This window comes from Lutra lutra, chromosome 6, assembly GCF_902655055.1.
Source record: "Lutra lutra chromosome 6, mLutLut1.2, whole genome shotgun sequence".
Taxonomy (NCBI): Eukaryota; Metazoa; Chordata; class Mammalia; order Carnivora; family Mustelidae; genus Lutra; species Lutra lutra.
Genome location: NC_062283.1, coordinates 123,077,179 through 123,100,257, shown reverse-complemented (window position 1 = coordinate 123,100,257; position 23,079 = coordinate 123,077,179). Strand labels below are relative to the sequence as shown.

Here is a 23,079-nt window from a genome sequence, read left to right as displayed (position 1 = left end):
TTTATGCTAAATAAAACAGTGCTGTCCTCTCTGTTAGTTATAATTTTTATATGTCTATTAAAATTAATTAACCAAATTAACAAACCATAAAATCAAGTATGTTATAGAGACCCAAAACCTTGTAATGGCTTCTGTTGGAGCCTCTAAACAGAAAATTCTTAATAAGAAAAAGAGCTTATTTTACTGAACAAGAAGTGATGGATCATTTAATAAAAAGAAATTGCTATTTTAAGTTGTAACTAATATTTCTCTTGGCTCCAGTAGAAAATAATTTGCAAAATGATAAGTTGACAAGTCAGACTGAAATAATTAATGAAGATTTAGGGTCATATTTTATTTTCCCTTATGTTCTTTGTATCAACAGGATTTACATAATGTGGCATTTGAATTATGGAGAATAGAAATCTAGTTGCATTATAAAAACCCATCTGGGAAATGATCTTGGGGCTATACTGGTTATATGAAATACCTTCATATTCCCTGATATTATATATATATATATATATATATATATATATATATATAGTATTATTTATTTTATTATATATATATGTAAATAAAAACATGTTATTAAGGAGTTTTTAAAATCATCTCTTTAGTAGTGGTTTTGTTTATGTTTCCTTTGTTTAACCTTAGGAGAAGAAAACTAAGTTGGTGGTGATTATTAACTAATTTCACACAGTAGTACAGTAGTTATCTCAAAAGTTGTTAATAATTCAAAATTTAGGTCCCACCCCTAAATATTCTTTTTTTTTTTTTAAGATTTTATTTATTTATTTGACAGAGAGAGATCACAAGTAGACGGAGAGGAAGGCAGAGAGAGAGAGAGAGAGGGAAGCAGGCTTCTTGCTGAGCAGAGAGACCGATGTGGGACTCGATCCCAGGACCCTGAGATCATGACCTGAGCCGAAGGCAGCGGCTTAACCCACTGAGCCACCCAGGTGCCCCCCACCCCTAAATATTCTTAGTTGGTTTTAGGGAAGGACCCAGAAGTCTATTTTAATGACCCCAGCAATGATTCTCATGAAGAGGTTCCTGGATCTCAGTATGAAAAACTTTGAAAGAGAATGTACTTCTTCAAGCTAACACACTCAAATTATGAAGGATAAGTATTTTATTGTATTTTTTTATGTTAAGTTAGCCGCCATACAGTACATGACTAGTTTTTGATGTAGTGTTCAATGATTCATTAGTTGCATATAACACCCAGCGCTCATCACAACACGCACCCTCCTTTCAATACTACTGTAGGCTCCTCCATCCACCTGTACCTGCTTCTATAGGAGATAGGGCTGATGACTAGTGATTCTTCCTCGCCAGCAGGAGCAGACCCATTTGGAGCCTTGGACTGTATTTCTCACTCTATCCGTGGTGCTCAGCGCGCATGGTTTGGAACTCAGTAGGGACTGTGTAAATACAGCGCGGTGGATGATTGAAGGCGACCCACCAGCTTCATGGTTCACATTCCTGTGTTATCCATGCTCCCTGTGTAGTTTTTTCTCCTTCCTTAAATTGTACATGTCTTTTATAGAAGGGTCCAGGTCTTCTGCATTTTCATATTTCCTCTTTCAACAGTACTTTACACATCCATAGCTAGAAAATACTTAGCAAATGAAAAATATTTTGTGCTTATTTAGTACCTCATAGTAAATTGTCATCTCCTTGAGGGCAGAAATGTTGCCTCTCTCTTTAGCAGAATTCTTGGTAATGATTGGTAATGATTCTCAGAATTCTCAGATTCTTTCAGAATTCTCAGAAAGAGTGGATAAATATAAATAATTTCATTTAATTTAGATTTTCTTAAAATTTATCGTTAGGGTTTAGTGAGGCTTTGTGTGTAATAAAGCTTAATTTTACATAAGAGAAAAAAGTCTGCCTTAACTTTCTAAGAAGAAACTCACTGTTGAAGTACCCTTACTTTTTATGAGACAGGGTGATATAACGTGAGAGATTCTGAAGTGGTGAAGCTTCAGCAGGGCATTATAGCTAGCAGAATTCTTCTATCTAACTTTGTATTAAACAGTTTATGTCAATAATGATGAAAATATTACAGTGAGCTTAAGTGGTAGACTCCTGACACCCCATGAGATAAAGATGTTTCCCCAGAAAGCTAGAGAACCTATCAAAATCAGATTTGGGGTTTTTTTTTAGTTGAAAATAAGGAAAACAGAAGAATTTTCCAAGTAATCATGAAGCTTACTGAAATAACTTTTATTTATATATTCTTAGGGATACTCTGATGATCATATTTCTTTTCTAAACACATTAGTATCAACAAATCAGTTAGAGCTCTAACCAAGTATGAAAGCTTACACTTTCTATCCTTGATGGCTGTGATTAACTAATGTTAAATCTCTCTAGATGACTTGCAATGCTTATTTTATTGTCTCTAAATGCTTTGGGAGTTTTTCACTGAGGAATTTTGGTCTTCTCCAGATTATCTACTCTCCTTGACTTTGAACACTTTCTAAAAGAATATTAGTAATTTAAGCATCCCAGTTTCTTGAATGTTTATACTCTCTGATTTTACTCTCCTCTGGATTATAATTGACATCCCGTACGTGGAACAGTTTTTTTGGCAAGTTTATGGGCATAAGATTACCGTGAGTAAATTATGCAGTGTGTGCTCTAGATCTGTGTCACTCCATCTCCTTTCCAGTCAACTCCCAGGTCTCCCTCCCCTTTTCACCTTTGTTCAAAATGTTTCAAAATGACCTTCTCTTTTACTTAGGTCAGTTAGCATGAGCCTATCATTTCCTTGACTAAAGCCATCAGTGGTGCATTTTTCTAAATGTGTATCATGGAAATAACACCAATGTTTTAGCTTCTGGGAAAACATAATTAACAGATAAATATGGAGAGAGGTTGAGAAAAAGGCAAGATTTAGGACCTCCATGTTGCTGAAGCCTCAGGGGAATACTATGGTAACCAGAGAGTTTTAGATCTCTCAATTTTGTTGCAAACTGGGGCTAGAACTTGTCTTTAAGTCAGGGCACACTGCTGATTGTCCTTAGTTTGTCATGTATCAGATTTTGACTAAAATGCCAAATTACCTAGAGGTGCTTTATTCACATTAGATAAAATTGAAAAAGATTGGTTGTCCATATAAAAGAGTAAAATTAGTGTATTATAGTAATGGCACTTTGGGAAGGCTGGGGTTGAGCTGAATGGGGGTGGGGTGGGGGATTTGGAAGCCAAAGAAGAAAAGACACAGAGGAGAAGGCAGCACTGATGGGCATCAGATTCTGAGTGCTCCTCACTCTCTGATTTCATTCTCTTCAGTTGCATTGACATTCTGACTGTCCCTGAAAATACTTGTTTCCACTTGTCCTTGACAAAGCGTCCAGATACGTGACTTACCCGTAATTCAGATTTCCACAGTCACTTTGTGAGTAATTCCACAGGAAGGTCAAAAAAAACAACAGCAGAAAATTCCAAATGCCCCTCTAGAAGCATTTTCATCTCCAACAGTTCCCGAAACTCTATTTTTTAAATGGTTGTTCTTGACATGATTTTGTCCAAGGAAGAGTGTTTTTATTGTTTTCAATTTCTTTAAACATCTTTATGATACTGGAAATTTCATTGACAGTGGAGAAATAAGACTCTCATATATTTTTATACTCTGACCCCATAATATATGATTGCACTCATGAATCATGTCTTCAAATGAGAAAAGCACAAATTAAACTCAACATTTTATATAATACATTAATTTCAGTTCTGATTTCCGTCAATTTATAGGTTAACAGTATAGAAAGCCATGTTATTGAATTTTATTTAACTTGCCTTTATCCTATATACACTTTGTTCTAAAATAAGGAAATGTTGGGGAATTCATAAACTGGGAGTTGTATTTTGGAAAATTAATGGTTGTATATATATATATGGTGATTTTCAGACTAGTATTAAGCTTTTAATGAATTTTAGTATTAAATATACTGCTTTTCTTTCTTTCAGGTGATGGTGTTTGTACATGCTCGAAACGCCACTGTAAGAACAGCTATGTCTCTAATAGAAAGAGCAAAGAATAGTGGTCAGATTTCCTGCTTTTTACCTACACAAGGACCTGAATATGGACATGCAGAAAAGCAGGTAGGGAACAAATGACGGCAAGATATAAGAACTAAAGCATTTAATGTGCCAGATAATACAGATATTTTATATATGACAGATATATGATCTCTAGTTTCCAAGGACTTAATTTTACATTTTTATCATGTTATGATCTTTAGTTTTTTTTATTTAATGATCTTCCAAAGAATTCCAGTGCATGAGGTGTTCAATTACCACGTCTATCAATATGGTTAGAATTGGGTTTATCCTACTCATTAAAATATAGTTAAAACATAAAATAGTTAAGTTCCATAAAATGTGTTAACATTGAATAGGGTTATTAGACTCTTAAAAAACTATTAGTTAATATTTTTAATTTCTCAGTTTTAATTTCTAAGGTTAATATAGACAGATTAAAGCAGCATAAATAAAAGTTCTTTTCAAGAAGTGAAAGGCTAGGGGCACCTGACTAGCTCTGTCAGTGGACAATGTGATCCTTGATCTTGGGGTTGTAACTTTGGGTATAGTGATTACTTAAAAATAAGACCTTTAAAAAAACAAATAAACAAAAAACCCCGGGAGTTTAATAACCTTGCTACACAACATATACTTAAAGGACCTTAAAAGCCTGGGTCACCTTTACAAATGCAGAACCACAGGCCCATACCAGATATACCAAATCATAATCTGCATTTTGCCTCCATCCCTAGGTGAATTATTGCACATTACAGTTTGAGAAGCACTTCTCCAAGTAATTTGAGTATTGATAGCATCCTAAGATTTACAGAAGGCTTTATTTAATTATGTGAGATAATGATTTAGATCAAGAATAGGTAGACTACAGCCTGAAGGCCAAAGGTTGCCACCTGTTTTTGTAATTAAGGTTTTATTAGAAAACAGCCAGACTCCTTTGTCAATGGCTGCTTTTTTGTATTTGCAGCATGAGGGAAGAATGCACAATTGCTACAAGGACTGTGTGATCCACTAGTAAGCCTTAAATACTATATGGCCCTTCACAGAAAATGTTTGTCCTGATTTAAAGCAATGAAAATACATTTTCAAATGAAAAAGTCAGTGGGCATAAAATGATAGTAACTTCAAAGTATTTTATATGCATGAGATTTAACTGATTTTACTGAACAGCTGCTCGCTGTCAGACATTGTGCTATACGCTTTCACATTTATCATCTTGGTAAAATGCATTTAATTGTTTTGACTTCACATTTGACTCCACTATGAATTTTACCATTTTGTATTGACATTTTAAATTCTAAATATGATAAATGTGATGTCAGTTGTTTTGAACATCAGAGTCTTTCAATTTAGAACTATAAAAATTGTTCATTTTCTTCATTTTTCTCCACTTTATAAAATTTCTATTACATAACACTTATTAAACAGCTTTGTAGTCTTCTAGTTATTTATTAACTATGAATTTATGAGGGTCTTTGAAAAGTCAGGTTGGCATTCATAAGTCTTCTTTCATTTCTTAGGAAATATAAAGCAACTCCATTGTGTTTAAAAGCCAAGCCTTGAGAGCCACCTTGTGGATTTCTGGTTACTTCATACTTCTCAATTCTGAAAGCTATTGCTTATTCCAAATGATGCAGGTTTATTATTTAATTCCTATAATAATAGGGTTTAACATTTATCAGGTGTTTACTGATGCCTGGCATTGCTTTCATTGCTTTATACATAAACTCATTCTGTCTCACAGAACCTTTGATATAGGTTTGTACTGTTATTATCCCTTGTTATGGTATATGTGTAAGTAATTCAAATACACCTTGAAATAAAGCATATAGAAATAACTTACATAGAGACATTTTCAAATGACGTTTATTTAAGGCATTGTCACCAGATCCATAGATCACTATGGTTAAGAAAAGAGAGAGAGAGAGAGAGAGAGAGAGACGTGGAGAAATGGAACATTTTAATACAGCTAAGTAGACTTGAAAGTCCCAAGTCTCTTTTATTATACCTTTTTAAAAATATTTTTATTATATTTGATTTTTATCCAGTCTGCCTATTGTTATTGGATTTTTTCAAACAAGAATGGCATTCCCAAACATTTATTAATAAGTACATGTTTTCAAGGAACATTGTCCTGTTCACTATTATATTCCCAGCCTTTCATATAATATTTGGCTGATAGTAAGTACCCCCAAATTACTTTCTTTCCCCCTTTGTTCCTCTGAGACAAACATTATGAGATGGCCTCACTTTAATTTTCTCATTTGATCTCCACCACTGTTCTGTCCCTTAGAGATTCTTATCCCTATTTTATAGATAAGGAAACTGAAACTGAGAGAATAATTTTCTCAGAGAAGGCCTCGTAACAAGTAGCAGAGCCATGATTTGAATCAGTCTGTCTCCAAAGCCTGCCCTATTTACCACACTCTATCCTAAATGTTCAAAACCAAATCTGATCTGGACTTTCTAAAGCTTTCAGAGCTCTGAGTCTTTTTGTTTCTTTTTTGGTTTTTGTTTCTGATAAAATGGAAGAACATTTCTTCAGCCTAACCATATCCCTCATTTCTGCTAAAGAGAGATTCAAAAAACCTGTCCCCTCCATGGTAGATATGATTCTGTACCAAAAGATAAGGGAATCTTTCTGAATGTTTTATTGAAGCTCCAAAATTGTAGATTGTTCTCCTAGTGTTAGTTATATGCTTCTTATTTAAGTTTCTTTTGAACTTGGATGGTATTAACATTCTAGCAGTTCTGAGGAGCTATTATCTTGATGGTAGGAGATATTCCTTACCATGTTTTTGAAAAATGGTAAATTAAGTACTCGAAACATTAAAATGAAATTAGAAGGTAAATTTGCTATGGTAGTACATAGAAATTTAGCTTCATGACTCCTGTTAATGGAAATACAGCTAAATCCCTACTGTGCCTCACTAGCACTTTACCCCTAAGTGTGTAATGTGTAATGTAACTATCTCAATTCCTGATTCACCAGTTACGGTTCTTAAAAGCATTTCTTCACAGTTTTATTCAACACTCTACTTTATTTGTATAAATAATAAATAAAACTCCATTGAGGAAATTCTTTTCTTTCTCTTTCTGTGTGTGTGTGTGTGTGTGTGTGTGTGTGTGTGTGTGTGAGAGAGAGAGAGAGAGAGAGAAAGATAAGGCTATTTCTCTGCCTTAGCTACAGCCAAAAATGAATCTTTTCTTCCCAGTAAGTAACAATATATTTTAGGACTCCTCATATCATTCCCATTTTTCCATTTTTAATGTAAAATTTATCCCCATATGAAAACTAGCTATATTTCCAAAGTGTCCACTGAAATAAGAAAATAGGGGAAAGAAAATGAAGTACCCCAAGAGTAGCTTAAGCTATAGAGGAGGATCTTGCAGTTCTCCATGGGGAAGGGAGTATCTTAGGAATTCCAAATGAGGTCCAAAGCAAGAGAGCACATTAACAAAAAGCACTAGTTATACTTCACCTCTAGAAGCCCTGTTGCCTTAAACACCTAAATATTTCTGAAACTTAATTTCTGTTCTATCAAATGAAATAATAATAGGGTAAATAATACATATTCTAGTAGTTAACTATGAGAAACAATAGAATAATATATAAAATTATTTTGGAAAATGAACAATGATAAAACATATCATATTTTATGGAAATCTACTTTTAGAAAATATACATTAATAACTAAATTTTAACATGGTGAAAGGATAATGAACAATATGAATAACTTTTCCTAATTTGCCCTGCATATATTTTTCTCTCCTGCATAAAGTTATTTTCCTAAGAAACCACTATTTTCTGTAAGATAGAGTATACCTTAAAGGAAAAGTAGTAGCAGCTTACATTTATAGCAATATGTTATTAGGGATGCAGGCATTTTCATTATTAAGCTATTAGTTTCAGTTATGATTTAATTTCAAGTTGAATGAATATTTCAATTAGAATCTCCAGATTCTGTTTCACTTGTAATCTTAGTCAAATAAATTCTTTCCTTTAGGGACAAGTTTTTAACAGGCTTTAAATATTCTAGTAATGGGATGGGTATTCCCACTCACTCCTGGATAGTATTTCTCCCGATTTATGGGTACTGATATGTGGTTTGATTTTATTACAATTAGTGATATTAAAAGTTTTTCTTATAGGTAGAAATGGTCTGTCATGCAATAAGCCTTATGAATATAGTTATTCAAAATTTCTATTAAAGGAGAACTCTATAAAAAATCCAATAATAATATGTCCCCTCAAGCTACCTTAAAGAATCATTTTTTGACATTTTTATTATTATCTAGATCTACCAATGATTTCGGGTTTTTTTTCCATAGGTCAGCTTTAGCCTTTATCTAAATTAAAGGAATTTAACTTTGATTTAAGTTATCAGATACTTAATAGCTTTATTTATTTCTACTCTAGCAGTTTAATAGTCAGTATAGCCAAATAAAATTAGAATTTTCCCTTCCTGGTATAGATGATACTTATTAGCCAAAGAAAGTAGCAGGTGCCAAATAGACCCCTTTTTTTTATTTTTTATTTTAAATATATGCAAAATGTTTGTTTGATCAGAGTTTATTCTTTCCTTAGCCATATCAACCTCCTTTCTTTTTGGAGGTTAATATAATAATTCTACTCTTGTAGAATTGTTATAACCACATAGAAAGAATGTTGAAGACATATTAAAATTTTAAATAAAATGAAATAAAATTAATACAAAATAGAACTGAATGTTTAATTGTATTTTTGGAGACATGACTTTTCTGTTTTCAAAGGGAGGTAGGCCCTTGTAGAATAAAGGCTTTGGATCCAGGCAAACCTGGATATTTATCTGGACTCAGGCATGGTAACATAGCCTTTTTAAATTTCCTTGAACTAGTTTTATCATAAACAAAGTGACAGTGATACCTATATCTTAAGATTTTTGTAATAAGTTAGGTAACATGTCTTGGCCTGATACACAGTGGACACTCTATAAATGGTTACATGTGTACTTTGAAGGGAAAGAAGATGACAAATTTAAAGAATGACAGATGTAAAAATATTTAAATTTGATGCTGTTTGTCAACAAAAAATAATACATTGAATCTCAAAAGGCAGTGACAGGTTGGGGGAAATATTAGTAACTACAGCTTTATATGTATCAGTATCTACATTTTTATATGTGTATCTACATCCTTGTGTACTTACTAAGTTTAATAACTAAAACGTGAAGTTTTCAGTAAGTAAATGAGCAAAGAGAAGAAAAAATAGTAAACTGGAATAAAAAATTAATGAATAAAATTGTACAAATTAATGGACTCTATACTCTTTAACCTAATAAATCTTTAAAAACTGAAAATGATAATGTCCGTTTCTAAAGATGATTCGGGGATTTGGTACATTTCTAGTTTCCTGTGACAATGAATGGTTCAATCCTTTTTTTTTTTTCTTCTTAAAGATTTTATTTATTTACAGACAGAGATCACAAGTAGGCAGAGAGGCAGGCAGAGAGAGAGGAGGAAGCAGGCTCCCTGCTGAGCAGAAAGCCCGATGTGGGGCTCCATCCCAGGACCCTGGGATCATGACCTGAGCCGAAGGCAGAGGCTTTAACCCACTGAGCCACTCAGGTGCCCCGAATGGTTCAATCCTTTAAAAAAAATTTTTTTTATAATATATGTTAAGAGCTACACTTTCTTCCAGATCCTTTAGCCATGAAATTCTAAACCTGGGAATCTTTCCAATATACCGAGAGTTTTATTCCAACTCTTTCCAATATACCGAGAGTTTTATTCCAACACATTGTGATGGTAAAAAATGCAGCATAAATATCCAGCAGTAGGGGAATTTCAAAGTATGAACAGCAATTCAATTAAATATTATAACCTATTGAGAGCAGTTATTTTAGAGTATATAAGATGTCCAGTTCTAAATTAACTGTCAGTTTTAATTCAATTGATCAAATTTCTTGTGCCACAGAAAGTAAGTAGCAAAACAAGGTGGTGTTTCTCTACCTTTAAGACACAGTCTCACAGAGGATTTCGAGATACATAAATAAGGAAAGTAAAATATGGTAAATACATAAAAGAAAACAAACGGTTCACAAAAGAGAAGTAGATTAATTCAAACCAGTGATCTTGTATCTCAATATGCAGCTACAAAGGTAAAGGGCATTCCAAGGAAAGAAGAAAAGGAACATGAACAAAGGAAACCACGGGATATATTTGGACAATGAGAGTGTTCTCTTTTCACTGGGATGTAATATGTATGAAGGGCCTGGCATATAGATTTTGGTCAGAATGTGGAGGACCTTAAATCACTTGCTTCAGCACTTGGACTTTATATGCAGTGAGGAGCTATTGAAGATTGTGGAAGAAGAGACAAGTTATATGACCAGAATTCAAGTGCTGAAAAGTAGGACTCTTTTTCCAACACACAGTGGAAAATCCCTTGGGCCAGGTGTTCATTTCAGTCAACTCTAATGTATGGCCAACTTCGAAAATAGCGGAGACGCTTCATAAGAGACACATATAAGGACATTGGAATCTTATTCTTATTTCTTTCATCATCACCTTTAAGTAAATTTTGATTGCAACAAATTTTGTTCTTATGCTTAAAGATGTATTTTAGAAGCATAGAGTAAAATTTTTATAACAAATGTATGTATCTTTTTAAGGAACCATGCTGTTTTGGAAACTGTGTTAATTGGAATACTGTTGTTCTCTCATATGAAAATACTTTAGAAGCACTCGAAAGACATTCAGATTAAATAAGTACAGTTATTAAATCCCAAGAGATACAGAGATTTATACTGATAAAAATTTAAAGATCAAAACCACATTTCACAGTGTGATTTTTTTTTTAACATTATTTCAGCTTTTATGGCCAAATGGATATAATGGATATAAAGAATGCAATTTTAGATGAGATTTCTCTTTTGCTAATTAAGGTGCTGTCTCTGGAATAGTAAATTCTTTCTCTATAATTGGATTGTAGTAATATCAGGGTTACCTATGTTACCCTCTTTCAAGGAGTATAACATGGATAGAGCACCTGGTATTTCCTTTCTCCTAAGTTAAAGTGAATAATTAGTGCAGCCAGAATGACACATGAAAATTGGTTGTGGGGAATTAGGTTAGTCTGTGAACTGATTATATACCCATAAGCCTCAAACCATTTATAGTGATGATCACTCAGTGAATATTTACTGAATGTAAACTAGTTACCGGTCTCTGTGGTAGATCTCTAGATAACATCTGAGGAACCTCTGCTGTCAGCCTGTTTAGAGTGGATTGAAAAAGACATGTACTGTATCAGTCAAGATACAGTAAAGGAAACAAACCACTCTAGGTACATTTTAAATAGAGAAGAATCTTGTACAAGAAATTAGGTACTTACTAATGTTGGTAAGATTGAGGAAGTAGAAATTAGGGGGCTACCACTGGAACTGTTGAATTTAAGACCCAGCTACTTTGATGGTGATCCAGCGGTTGAGAAACTACAGCTGCAACTATATATGTCTTTCCAACACTCGTGAACACATTGGCAAGCTAAATTTTGAATGTATGATACTTCTGTTATAACTTCAACCCTCATTTCTCCAAGGTCTTATTTACAACCAAAAGATGATAGCAGAAAGAAGGTTTCCTCTTATCTTCCACTATCCAGATCTTGTGCAAGTGCATGTTGTTAGCAGAATTGATCTTTGCATCCAGTACCCTGCCTACAGCAAATCTTGGAAATACAGTTTTTACTTTCTGGCCTATGCAATATAGGAAGGCTCATAGAAGGAGCTGGGATTTGGGCGTGATTAATACTCTTTGCTTTAATTGAGAATGGAAATATATTGAGGAAGAAAAAGTATCTGCCCCTTTACTCTTATGGAGCTTGTTTTCTGAAAGGACAGAATGATTAATCAACTAATTAGATAATTTAATTTCATTTGTAATAAAGAATAAAGAGGGACGGGGGCGCCTGGGTGGCTCAGTGGGTTAAAGCCTCTGCCTTTGGCTCAGGTCATGATTCCAGGGTCCTGGGATCGAGCCCCGCATCGGGCTCTCTGCTCGGCGGGGAGCCTGCTTCCTCCTCTCTCTCTGCCTGCCTCTCTGCCTACTTGTGATCTCTGTCTGTCAAATAAATAAATAAAACCTTAAAAAAAAAGAAGAAGAAGAAGAAGAAAGAGGGACGAAGTTGCTAAGGGAAAATAAAATTAGAGGACCTGATTTAGACTGATGGTGTTAGAGAAGGCTTAGCAAGGAAAGTGAAATTGAAGCTGAGATTTGAAGGTTAGAAGGTCACAAAGCAAAGAACAGCAGAAGACTGCTCTAGCTAAAGGCTCTGACACCAGAAAAGCAGTAGCACATTGAAGGAAGTGGATAAAAGTCAAAATGACTAAAACGTAGGGGCACCTAGATGGCTCAGTTGGTTAAGCATCTGACTCTTGATTTCAGCTCAGGTCATGATCTCAGGGTCGAGAAATCAGGCTCTGTGCTCAGTGGGAGTCTGCATAAGATTCTCTCTCCCTCTCCCTCTTCCCCTACCCCTGCTCGTGCCTGCTCTCTCTCTCTCAAATAAATAGATCTTTTTTAAAAAGATAACTAAAACAAAGAAAATGTTTTTTCTCTGTCCTCCATGAGACTGTCAGAAGGAAATTGTTAGTGGCATAAGATGAGTCTAATGTTATAGGCGAAGGCTGGATCTTGAGTACTTTTATATTCATATTATAGATTTGGTATTTTAAAAGCAATGGGCTTTGCTCTTTAAGCCGGAGAAAGAGGAAAAGGAAGGACTGGGCAGAGGAGTAGAAGCGGGTGCTGCTGATGAATAGAAAGAAAATAGAGGAATTGTGATCTCAAAATATCATTGATGATAAAGAATGGACTTACAAGAATTGTTTGAGCGAACTTTGATCAGAAATTGAGATGTTTGTACTAGTGATTTTGGAAGTGGTACAGTTGTGAGTTGATGACAAAGCCTAGAAATAATAGTTGATAAGGCTGAAGTGGAAATGAGGGTGTCAGGGAATGGAAGAGTGAGTGTTTTGGATGTCCACATGGAAAATACTGTCACCTAGGATGATGACAGGAATTGGGATGGAGAGACAGACTAGGAGCCATAGGTGTCAAGTTCATCAGAAAAGGTTAAATGACAGGTGACGTAGTCAGATGGACTGAACCTTAAAAGAGCTGGAGTCTTTACAAAAAAGTGACTGCATAATTGACTGGAAATGGTGATGAGGAAGATAGATATCATCCCTCACTACTGGAGAGGGAATGGATGGGAAACAGGGCCCATACAAGGAGAGTCAAGTTTCAGTTAAGGCGAGGTCATAGAAGAGGTTAATAAAGTTTGCTGATCATTGTGTGGCAGTTCCAAAGAGTAGATCAAAGAATTCCCTACCCCATAATAGAGAAGGTAAGGAAATGAGTCAAGAGCAAAGAAATGCCAATAATTATGGGAAATTTGTTATAATAGAGAATTGGTTTCCCATTACCTGTTACTATGTCAGTTATCAGAATCAGAATCTGAAACTAAGGCCCTAAAATTTTTAACATGATCCTCAGAAATTCTGATCATAGTTTTGGTTAGTTGATCTAGTGAAGAGATGACTAATGGACCTTATCCTGAAGAATAGGGATGGGAAGGATGATGGATTTCCTTCTGACAGCCTCGTGGAGGACAGAGTATTACATGCCTTGGTATAGATGTCAGAAAACCAATTTTAGATGTCTCAAAGAATAATGTTTAAAGTGGAATAAGAGCTTTGAAAGAGAGAGAAAGGTGAGGGAAAATTGCATATTATATTCCTTCGATTTCTGAACTCCTTTCTCAAAAGAGAAGCCAGGTATTGATTTATGTTCTTAAATAAGCAGGTCCACTTTCTCATGCTGATTATTGTATTAACATTGAATGATAAAAGTAGCACTTACCAAAGATGAAGATTTTTATAAATTTTTTTAACATTAATAATGCATACTCACTAATGATTGTGAGAAAGAATGGCATCATTTGGAGGAAGATATTTGCCTCCTGGTTAAATTTTAGTTTTTATAATGGCAGTTAAGTTATTCCTGCCTAATGGATTTGATATTATCCACATTAAAGCATATCTTATCAAGATAAATTACCTCAGAAGGCTTACAAAGGTCACTGTAAATTAGTTATGCAATTTCTGTCATGCTTTTTCATCGAGCGCTTGCATCCAAACTGAGGTTCTTGTGTTGCTTCAGTATATTTTTGGTCTTATTGGAAAAACAAATTTGTTTTCCTTTAATAACCTCAACTGCTTTTTGTTATTTTTTTTCCAATTATAGTTTTAATTCCTGTATTTGTGTTACTTTGGAAGTCAACTTTGGGAAGTGGTTACATTTTAACCTTATTTATTTTTTTACCTTTTTTTTTTTTTTTTTAAATGTTAGTCACCGTAAGTACATCATTAGTATTGCATGGACCACTGGGTATTATACACGAACAATGAATCATGGGATACTACATCAATAACCTTACTAATTTTTAAAAGTACTCACACTGTTTTTTCCATCTCATGGGTAGGAGAAAGATATGTAAGGTCATGGAAGGAAGTCCTGCTTGTTTTCACTGAGGGAAGAGAATATAGTACCCTCTGTGTGCTAACAGATTACCCTAATAGTTGTCCATTCTTACTGACTATAAAGCCCTTTATGGGAAGTTCACTTGTGAAAAGTGGGAATATAAAGTCAGAGGAATCCAAGCTTAAACAATTCTAACTACACATCTGACTTCCTTTACCTTCTCACAACTCCTGTTCTTTTGTGCTATATTTCCATGTGTAGAAACACTTATCCAGTTAATATAGTATTAGATCTCGAATAGCTTCTTTGAGAATCCAATGCTCCATTCAGAGAACGTGAACAAGATGAATTATATCTCTGCGGTTATTCAGAGGATAGCAAAGCCTGGACTCCAGGTAGTGCTTGCCCTGGGAAACCAGATGGAAACGCAGTGATGGTTTTGATACTTCAGAAAGCAGCAGTCACCTGTAGTAATACTTGTAATAAAAAAAGTTTGGCTCTGGGGCGCCTGGGTGGCTCAGTGCGTTAAAGCCTCTGCCTTCGGCTCAGGTCATGATCTCAGGGCCCTGGGATGGAGCCCCACATCGGGCTCTCTGCTCAGCGGGGAGCCTGCTTCCTCCTCTCTGTCTCTGCCTGCCTCTCTGCCTGCTTGTGATCTCTATCTGTCAAATAAATAAATGAAATCTTAAAAAAAATTGACTGTACTTCTCTGTCTCTGCCTGCCTCTCTGCCTACTAGTGATCTCTGTCAAATAAATAAATAAAATCTTAAAAAAAAAAGCTTAGCTCCATAACTCATGATCTTACCCATCTCTTCTCCATTCATTTCTCTAAAAGAAATACCTGTTTAAAAGCTTTTTTTAAAGGGAAGACTGAATGCAACTACTCATTGTATGTATTTGCATGTATGTTTCAGTGTAAACAGATTTGATCATGTTACACATACTTTCATGTCTCTTGGAATAATACATAGTGGAGATGTTTTCAGATCAGCACAGAAAGGTATAATTCATTCTCATAACAACTACATAGTATGCCATAATGGCATACTGTCTTAATTCATTTACCCAGTCCCGTCTTGATGGACACTTTTGTTGTTTCCAATTATTTTTATTGTAAACTGTGCTATAGTAAACATTTTTGCTCATACTCTTGGCAATTGCAGTGATGTCCATTGGGAAAATCCCTAGCAGTGAAACTTATACATCAACATGTTACCTGCATTTAAAATTTTGGTAGATGGTCTCAAATCGCCCATTAAGGAGTTTGTCCCAATTTACATTTCCTTGAACACGGTTAACTTCCTCCCACATGACTTTATGCTGAGCATTGTGAAAGTTTTTAAGTTTAAAAAAATGATACTTCATTATTTTTTTGACTGACATTTCTTTGAGCGAAGCTGAGCATTTCCATATTGGCCACTTGAAATCTTTTTCTGTAATTTGCTTATTCATATCTGTGGTCCATTGTATTTATATTAAATTGCATGTATTCTCATGTGTGTTATAAATGTTTTTTTCTTAGCTAACTTTCGGATTTTCTTCATTTACAAATATTTTACCTTGTATAAATTTTTTATCAATTTATTTGTAGTCTTTGGGCTTTGTCTTACTTATAAAGACCATACCTATTTTATCCATAATTTCCTCCAGCCCTTTTTAAATTTAATTTCATTTTTATTATTAAACTTTTAATCTGTCTGGAATCTATTCCATGTAGTAATGGACCCATCTTCTTTTCCTGAATATTCCATTTCTTCTGTTGATTTTAAATTTTGATATAACACAGAATTCTCATATTTGCCTGAATCAATTTTTGAACTTTCTTATCTTTTCATTGATCTTACTATTTCCTCTTTGGTATCAAACTGTTTTCTTACTCTGTTACTATAATATTTTTAATACTTGATTATTCTTCAATTTTAGAATTTTTCCTGACTAAATATACAGGTTTACTTTTCAGGGTGAACTTAAGTATAACCTCCAAGGAATCATTTTCGTGTTTTAGTTGAGTTAGTGCCTTAAGTTAGCGAGAACTGGCATTTTTACCAAGTCAAGTTTTCCCATCTCAAAAATCAAAGCATGTCATTTCATTTCTCGAATATATTCATATAAATATAAGTATAATGCCCTTGAATTTTGAGGTTAAACATTGTACTTAGTTGTGGTGTATTATTTTAATGCGTTGGTGAATTCTGTTTTCTAAAGTTCTTTACTATTTCGATTGATATTCATAAGGGAGGTTTCTCTGATATTCTGTTTTCTGCTTCTTTATCAAGTTTTAATATCAGTGCTGTTTCACTGCTTCTGTAAGATTAATTTTGAGGCTTTGCTTCTGTTTTTGTGCTCTAGGGCCTTTAATAGTATTAAAATTAATTTGTCTTTAAAAGTTTGAAAGCCCAGATGTTGGATAGCTTTTAAATTTTCCTCCATTGCTTTTATTATTTTATAACTTCCAACACTTCTAGGATAAATGTTATAGCATATTTTCTATAAAACCATCCATCCCAAACAGTTTTTTAAATGGCATATACTGAATTTTACAAAGTACTCTTTCCTGATTATTTTAAACTCTGATATATTTCTGAACTTTTTTTTTTTTTTACATTACTGATTTTGAGTCTTTGTGCTTGTGCCATTGAGCTTATGTATGACTACCTATGTCCTTTTACTTAAAGGCTACACAGTAAATATTTTAAGCCTGTGGACATATGGTGTCTGTCACAATTACTTAACAGTAGCTCAAAAGCAGCCATAGACAATATGTAAACAAATTAATATGGCCATGTTCCAATAAAACTTTATGTACAAAACAGACAGTTGGCACATAGTTTGCCAACTCCTGTTCTTGCCAACAATAGCCATTGGTGATTTTTGTTTAATTTTTTTCTTTTTAAAGTAAGAGGTTTTGTGTTTACTTATCCATTTCACAAATTTTAAATCATCAGATTCTATTTTAACTTTATTAGGATATCTGCTTTTTCTTTCTTTCTTTTTTTTTTTTCTTAAAGATTTTATTTATTTATTTGACAGACAGAGATCACAAGTAGGCAGAGAGGCAGGCAGAGAGGAGGAAGCAGGCTCCCTGCTGAGCAGAGAGCCTGATGCGGGGCTCCATCCCAGGACCCTGAGATCATGACCTGAGCCGAAGGCAGAGGCTTTAACCCACTGAGCCACTCAGGCACCCCTTTTTCTTTCTTTCTTTTTTTTTTTTTTGTTTTATTATACTTTCATTATGGGGTGGCCAGGTGATCGGTATTAAGGAGGGCACGTGCTGTGATGAGCACTGGGTGTTTTATGCAACTAATGAATTGTTGAACGCTACATCAAAAACTAGTGATATACTATATGCTGGATAACTGAACATAATAAGAAAATAAATAAAAAACAAAACAATAACTCATGAGTTAGATGTTAATTCACTTATTATATTTTTATTTAGTGAAATATTTCAGGTATGATATTTTCTGAGAGCATGCTTTTACTCTGTCCTGTAAGTTTGATGTGTGATGTTTTCATTAGTTTTTAGACTTACACAGTTTTAGTTTTTATTTTTCCTTTGTTGTTTAAGAAAGTCAAGAAAGATACATATATAAAGTTGCAGGTGTGTGTTAGTTTAGAGTGATTAATTATTTTATTCAGATGTTTTTTTTTTTTATTTATTTGAGAGACAGAGAGAGAGCATGAGAGGGGAAGTCAGAGGGAGAAGCAGACTCCCCACGGAGCTGGGAGCCTGATGTGGGACTCGATCCGAGGACTCCAGGATCATGACCTGAGCCGAAGGCAGTTGCTTAACCAACTGAGCCACCCAGGCACCCTTTATTCAGATGTTTTACACCTGGTTCAGTCTACTGTCACATCTCTCTTGGAACACTGTGCTAGAGTAATAAACCTAACTGGTCTCCCCTCTCTCTCTGCTGCTCAGAAACCTGCAGTGCTTTTCTACTTTATTCAGAGTAAAAGCCAAAATCTTTATAATGGGTTTCCTCAGACTCATGTCCCAAACTGAATCTTCTGCTTACCTTCCAAGGCACAAGCATTGGCTCTCCCGATCCTGTTTTCCCCATCACATATTTAGTTCATCAAGGCATCCATGGATAAGCTAGAAAGAGCCCTAACTCTTTCCTTCCCTTCATACCTGCCTTCACAGGCAGTCACCCCGGCTTCCTTATTGTATAGCCTACTCTCACCTTGACTTTATGTGGTGTCTCTATTTCCTGTCTCCATCTTCTCACGGGCCTCTTGATAGCCCCATAGCTGCTCATCCAGCCTCTGGTCTTAGCACAAGGCCAAATCTGCTACTGCTTAGGAACTTTACTTGACCCCTTCCCACCTGTGCTTGAGACCATCTAAAGCCTGACCTAATCCTCCTTTCTAGCCCCTGGTCATCCTTTACAGCATCACTTTATGCATTCACCCAGTACCTTCTGAACATAACGCTCAAACACACTGTATTCTTTGCTAGTTCCGGCCTTTGTGCTTGTTTATTCTGCTGCCTCCTGTCCCTCACTTAATATATCACTTGTCCTTCAAGACCCACATTTCACATTTTCTGTAAGGACTTCTTTGATGAGACTAGCAGATCATTGATTCATTCATTCCAGAAATGGGCAGGAAGTACTAGCTGTGCAGAAAGAACTCTGCCACGTGTTAGTGGGACATACACAAACCACAGTGCCATCCCTGCCCTTGTTTCAGCTTTGTCCATTTACCTCTATTAGAAACATATCATGTTATACACAAACAATGAATCATGGAACACTAGATCAAAAACCAATGAAGTACTGTATGGTGACTAATATAACATAATTAAAAAATCATATTTTATAGAAGTCTTTCTTTCCATTCTGCAAATTACTCAAAGCTCAGATTTTGTCTTTAATTTCTGTGTATTTCTAGGATCTACTATATGATAAACAGCTGTTTCTTACTTAAATTATCCTCTCTTTGGCCCTTTATAGTGCCTTTTTGAATCACTGTCATGTTTTCTAAATTTGTTAGAAGATATTTTTCTTAGGAGTGTAAATAATTTATCATAATAATGCAAAGTTGTATAGCACTAAATAGAGTTATATGGTCAAATTATACAGCTATCTTGTACATAATGGATAAAAATAATCAGTCTGGATATCTTCCTGTTAAGGAACTATGGTCCTTAAACTTTTGTGTCTATTAGAATAACTTGAGGAGCTGATTAGAAATGTATATCTAAGAACACGAAAACATGTTTCATATCATTAGTCATTAGGAAAATGCAGATTAAAACCACAATGGGATACCGCTACTTACTACTTACCTCTTATAGTGACTAAAATAAAAAATAATGACAGTCTAAAGTGCAGACAATCATGGGAGGTAACTGGAATTCGGATATATTGGTGAGGAAAATGCATATCGTACAGCCACTCTGAAAATAGTCTGGCAGTTTTCATAAAGTTAAAAATGTATTTACCATATGACCCAGCAATCATAGTCATGGTATCTACTTGAGAAAAATTAAAATATATTCTCTTACACACACACACACACACACACACACAGAAACTTCACATGGATATCCATAGAGGCTTGTAGTCATGATTGCCCAGAATGGAAACAACTCAAACATCCTTCAGTGGGTGACTGAATTAACAAAATATCCATCAATACCATAGAATTCTCCCGAGCCATAAAAAAGAATGAACTATCAGTACAACTTAGGTGCATTTCAGAGGCATGAAACTGAGTAAAATAAACTAGCCTCAAAGGCTTATATACTGTTTTATTCAATTTCTATCACAGTCTTGAAGTCAAGAAACTGTAAGGATGGAGAACAGGTCATTGATAGCCAGGGGTTGTGGGTGGGGAGGGTTTAACTCTGAAGGAATGAAAGGAAATTTTTTAGGGTAAAGGAACTATTCCATATCCTGATTATGGTGGTCATTACACAAATTGAACATATGTTAAAATTCATAGAACCAAACACAAAAAATGGAAAAACAATAAAATTTTTCTGTATTATTTTTAAAAGATTTTTTTAAAGTACGTATCTCTGGGCCTGGTTCCTAAGGATTCTAGTTTATTTGTGCTATGAACTAGCCTAGACCACAAGCGGCACACACAGATTCAAAGAAAGTTAAGAATGAGCATCCCAGACTTATTTTAGGATTGTTGTCACTTCAGATCTCTCCTGAACCAATTAAGAAGCAATGAACAGGGTATTGATAAGAATAGAGATGAAAGATGGGCGCCTGGCTGGTTCAGTGGTTAGAGTCTCTGCCTTCGGCTCAGGTCATGATCCCAGAGTCCTGGGATCGAGTCCCGCATCGGGCTCTCTGCCCAGCAGGGAGCCTGCCTCCTCTCTCTCTCTCTCTCTCTCTCTGCCTGCCTCTCTGCCTACTTGTGATCTGTCTGTGAAATAAACAAATAAAAATCTTAAAAAAAAAAAAGAATAGAGACGAAAGAGAAATGACCCCTGGGACCTCTATATTCCACACAGAGACCAGAAGGATTACCCAGATGGTGGTCCAGAAGCTGGTTGAACTCACTTGGCCAGAGTGAGAAGTGCTATGACACTACTCCAGTATCTGCCTGCCACATTATGGGAATATTCTTCCCCACAGTTAGATATTTCCTGCATTCAGCTCATGTTGTGTCATTGGTGCCACAAACCAAGGCCTTCCCCAAATGGAGCTTGACTAAGGAATCAGTAACAAGCACATCAAGACATTCCCCTGCAGGGGTCCACAGACAGCAGATTCACCTGAAACAAATGGCAATCCAAGCAGTATATTATGTACAGAGTATATCTCCCAAGCAATATTTTGTTTTATTCTTTTAGCTCTGAGTGTCTATTCATGAATATGAGAGAAGAAACTGAGTAGGTGAAATGTTTCTCCTCTCCTTACCCGTGGCCCATGAAGGACTCTGTTATATCCTAGCAAATACCCTCCAGTGGACTTTATCCCAAATCATCACATATTCGTAAGAGCTGCTTTAGAAGATAGGTAGCAACTCTTGTCCGAAAAGATGGAAGTTTAGGCAAGATGACCCAAGTGTAGTTAATCATAAGGTCTATGCATAAAATGATTTCTAACAGGCTAATCACTCTGCACAAAAATAAAACAGGAATATACTCCCCATGAAACTTGAAGAAAGCCTTTTTTGTTTCTGTGTATTTTGTACAGGACTCTGAAAAAGCTTAAAATGTGTAAGTTGTTATTTACGCAGATGGCCACTAGATGGAGTAGTTAAAGTATTTCCGTTTTACAGCTGCAGTAGATTCACAAAGAACTGTTTTCTTAGATAATTTCCTTGGTTAATTATTATTAACTTAGAAGTTTAAAATTTTAAGTACTTTAAGGATAGTCAGTGTGATTAAGTCTGTTCTAGAACCCCAGACCCCTGAAGCCCCACTCCCTGCCAGTATAGTGCACCTAACAACAACAAAAAAAAAACCTATGGAAAACTCTTTCAAAAGAAACTATTGAAATGTTGATAATGAAATTTTTAGAGCAATAACAAGCAAACACAGGACATGATGTCCAAACAGGACCTTTTTTTTTTTTTTTTAAGATTTTATTTATTTATTTGACAGACAGAGATCACAAGTAGGCAGAGAGGCAGGTAGAGAGAGAGGAGGAAACAGGCTCCCTGCAGAGCAGAGAGCCAGATGCAGGGCTCCATCCCAGGATCCTGAGATCATGACCTGAGTCGAAGGCAGAGACTTTAACCCACTGAGCCACCCAGGCGCCCCTTTAAAATAGACTTTGTAAAGATTGATTTATTTTAGAGAGGGACGGAGAGTGTACACCGGGGCAGGGGGGCATGGAGAAGAGACAATCTCATGCAGACTCCCTGATAAGACTCCCTGATAAGCACAGATCCACTGGCTCAGTGGATCCTACAACTACAAAATCTCTACCTGAGCCACACAGGCGCCCCAAAAAGGAGCTTTGACTACCTAAATACTTCATTATGTTAATCTAAAGTCTTTAATTTTGCAGAGAATTTTCTCCATTGTATTAGTGAGTCTCAGTGAATTTTTAAAGATACTCTGCTGTAGCATTTATATGGGTTGCAGATAAGTGGATCAAATCCCACATCGGAGTTCAGGCCAGGTCAAAGAAAAGACACCAGAAGTAAAGTTAATATGTTCAGGGCATTGTAAAATTGGAGAATTAAGACAGATGGTCAGTGCTGGTCAGAAATCAGCAAGGACACACCTCTAGCTGAACTCAGTTGGGTTTACTGGGCCATTGCAATGAGGAAGAGTGCATGCACTGGGGAATCATGGGCATCTCTTAAGAGGGGAGAAAAGTCTTCCAGGAAGTATGTTGTGTATAGAGAGAGAATGTGAAGACCTTGGTGGAGTGGATATGGACTTGTCAGAAAAGGAACTTAGTGGGGTGCCTGGGTGGCTTAAGTGGATTAAGCCTCTGCTTTCAGCTCAGGTCATGATCTCAGAGTCCTGGGATTGAGCCCCGCATCAGGCTCTCAGCTCATCGGGAGCCTGCTTTCCCCTCTCTCTGCCTGCTTCTCTGCCTCCT

General features: G+C 35.5%; 1 protein-coding gene across 4 annotated transcripts in view; it reads left to right on the top strand.

The window, feature by feature from the left end:
- The window catches only part of ASCC3 (activating signal cointegrator 1 complex subunit 3), a 338,650-nt gene that overhangs the window by 169,124 nt on the left and 146,447 nt on the right, over positions 1–23,079 (top strand). For 3 of the 4 annotated variants that reach the window (XM_047732576.1, XM_047732575.1, XM_047732577.1), the window contains exon 14: positions 3,958–4,092. In XM_047732576.1, the coding sequence (XP_047588532.1) occupies positions 3,958–4,092 (135 nt within the window). Of the gene's footprint in view, positions 1–3,957; positions 4,093–10,158; positions 10,771–23,079 lie in introns of those variants that run through there. The other variant, XM_047732578.1, reaches the window with a different exon arrangement.